At 41.5% G+C, this 813-nt stretch overlaps 1 protein-coding gene across 1 annotated transcript; it reads right to left on the bottom strand.

Moving 5' to 3' along the window:
• LOC114922755 (serine-rich and transmembrane domain-containing 2-like) lies at positions 1-279 on the bottom strand. Its single transcript, XM_029284626.1, has one exon. It carries the CDS (start codon positions 277-279, stop codon positions 1-3), a length of 279 nt encoding a protein of 92 aa, XP_029140459.1.
• Between the last annotated feature and the right edge of the window lie 534 nt (positions 280-813).

Here is an 813-nt window from a genome sequence, read left to right as displayed (position 1 = left end):
TTAAGGGCTGGGAATCCTGGTATGCATTTCCACATCTGTGAACTCCTGGGTGTTCTCCGTTCTCTCTGGGGATGTGGTGATGGGAGATATAACATGCTTTAAGCGGAGGAGCATTGTGAAGAGAAGAATGAGCAGGATGGCTAGCAGGGTCAGGAACAGCCCCACGTACATATACAAGTTAGAATATTTATCTGCGGCTGCTGCTTCTGTAGCCAGTGTTGGGTGTGGGTGAGCACGGCCAGTAAGATTTCCACGGTGTCTAAAAACAAGTTCAGTCATTGCTTACTCAGGTCTTGTCCATTCTCTTCCACTCACTCATAAACACGTTGCTACTTTTTTACACAGTCCCAAAAAGGAGTTCTTGTTGGATTCATACATTGGAGTATGAGATCAATTCTTGGAGGCACTATAAATCTTTACGTTGCATAGGAAAGCTCTTTTCATGGACAGTCATCTTCTCCCAAGGCTTTGCTTGCTCTGTGAAATAGAAGACTCAGATCATCATCATTATCATCATCATCACTCATTTCTCCTTGAAAGAAAAACACACACCTGAGCTTTGCAAGGGATTTTCAGTCAACAGCATTGCACAACTAATGACATATCCACAGAAGGCTTAGTCAATACCAGTATTGGGCTGTTTTTATCAGAAAAGTAAACATTAGTTAAAGTTCAGGGTGAGCAATGACAGCGATGCTTTTTTCAACTTCTAATTTCAAACCTTTGTACCATATTTTATTTCTAAATTGTGCGACAAGAGTTAATTAAGGGACATGTTCTGCAGTGGTTCTCCATTTTCCCACTTCTAATGGA

This window comes from Protobothrops mucrosquamatus, unplaced genomic scaffold (genome assembly GCF_001527695.2).
Source record: "Protobothrops mucrosquamatus isolate PMUCROS unplaced genomic scaffold, P.Mucros_1.0 scaffold773, whole genome shotgun sequence".
Taxonomy (NCBI): domain Eukaryota; kingdom Metazoa; phylum Chordata; class Lepidosauria; order Squamata; family Viperidae; genus Protobothrops; species Protobothrops mucrosquamatus.
Note: the sequence above shows the minus strand (reverse complement) of the source record. Positions and strands in the feature narration are given on the sequence as shown.

Excerpts from the sequence above, each read along its gene's own strand:
- LOC114922755 (XM_029284626.1), bottom strand. The coding sequence starts at position 279 with ATGACTGAACTTGTTTTTAGACACCGTGGAAATCTTACTGGCCGTGCT.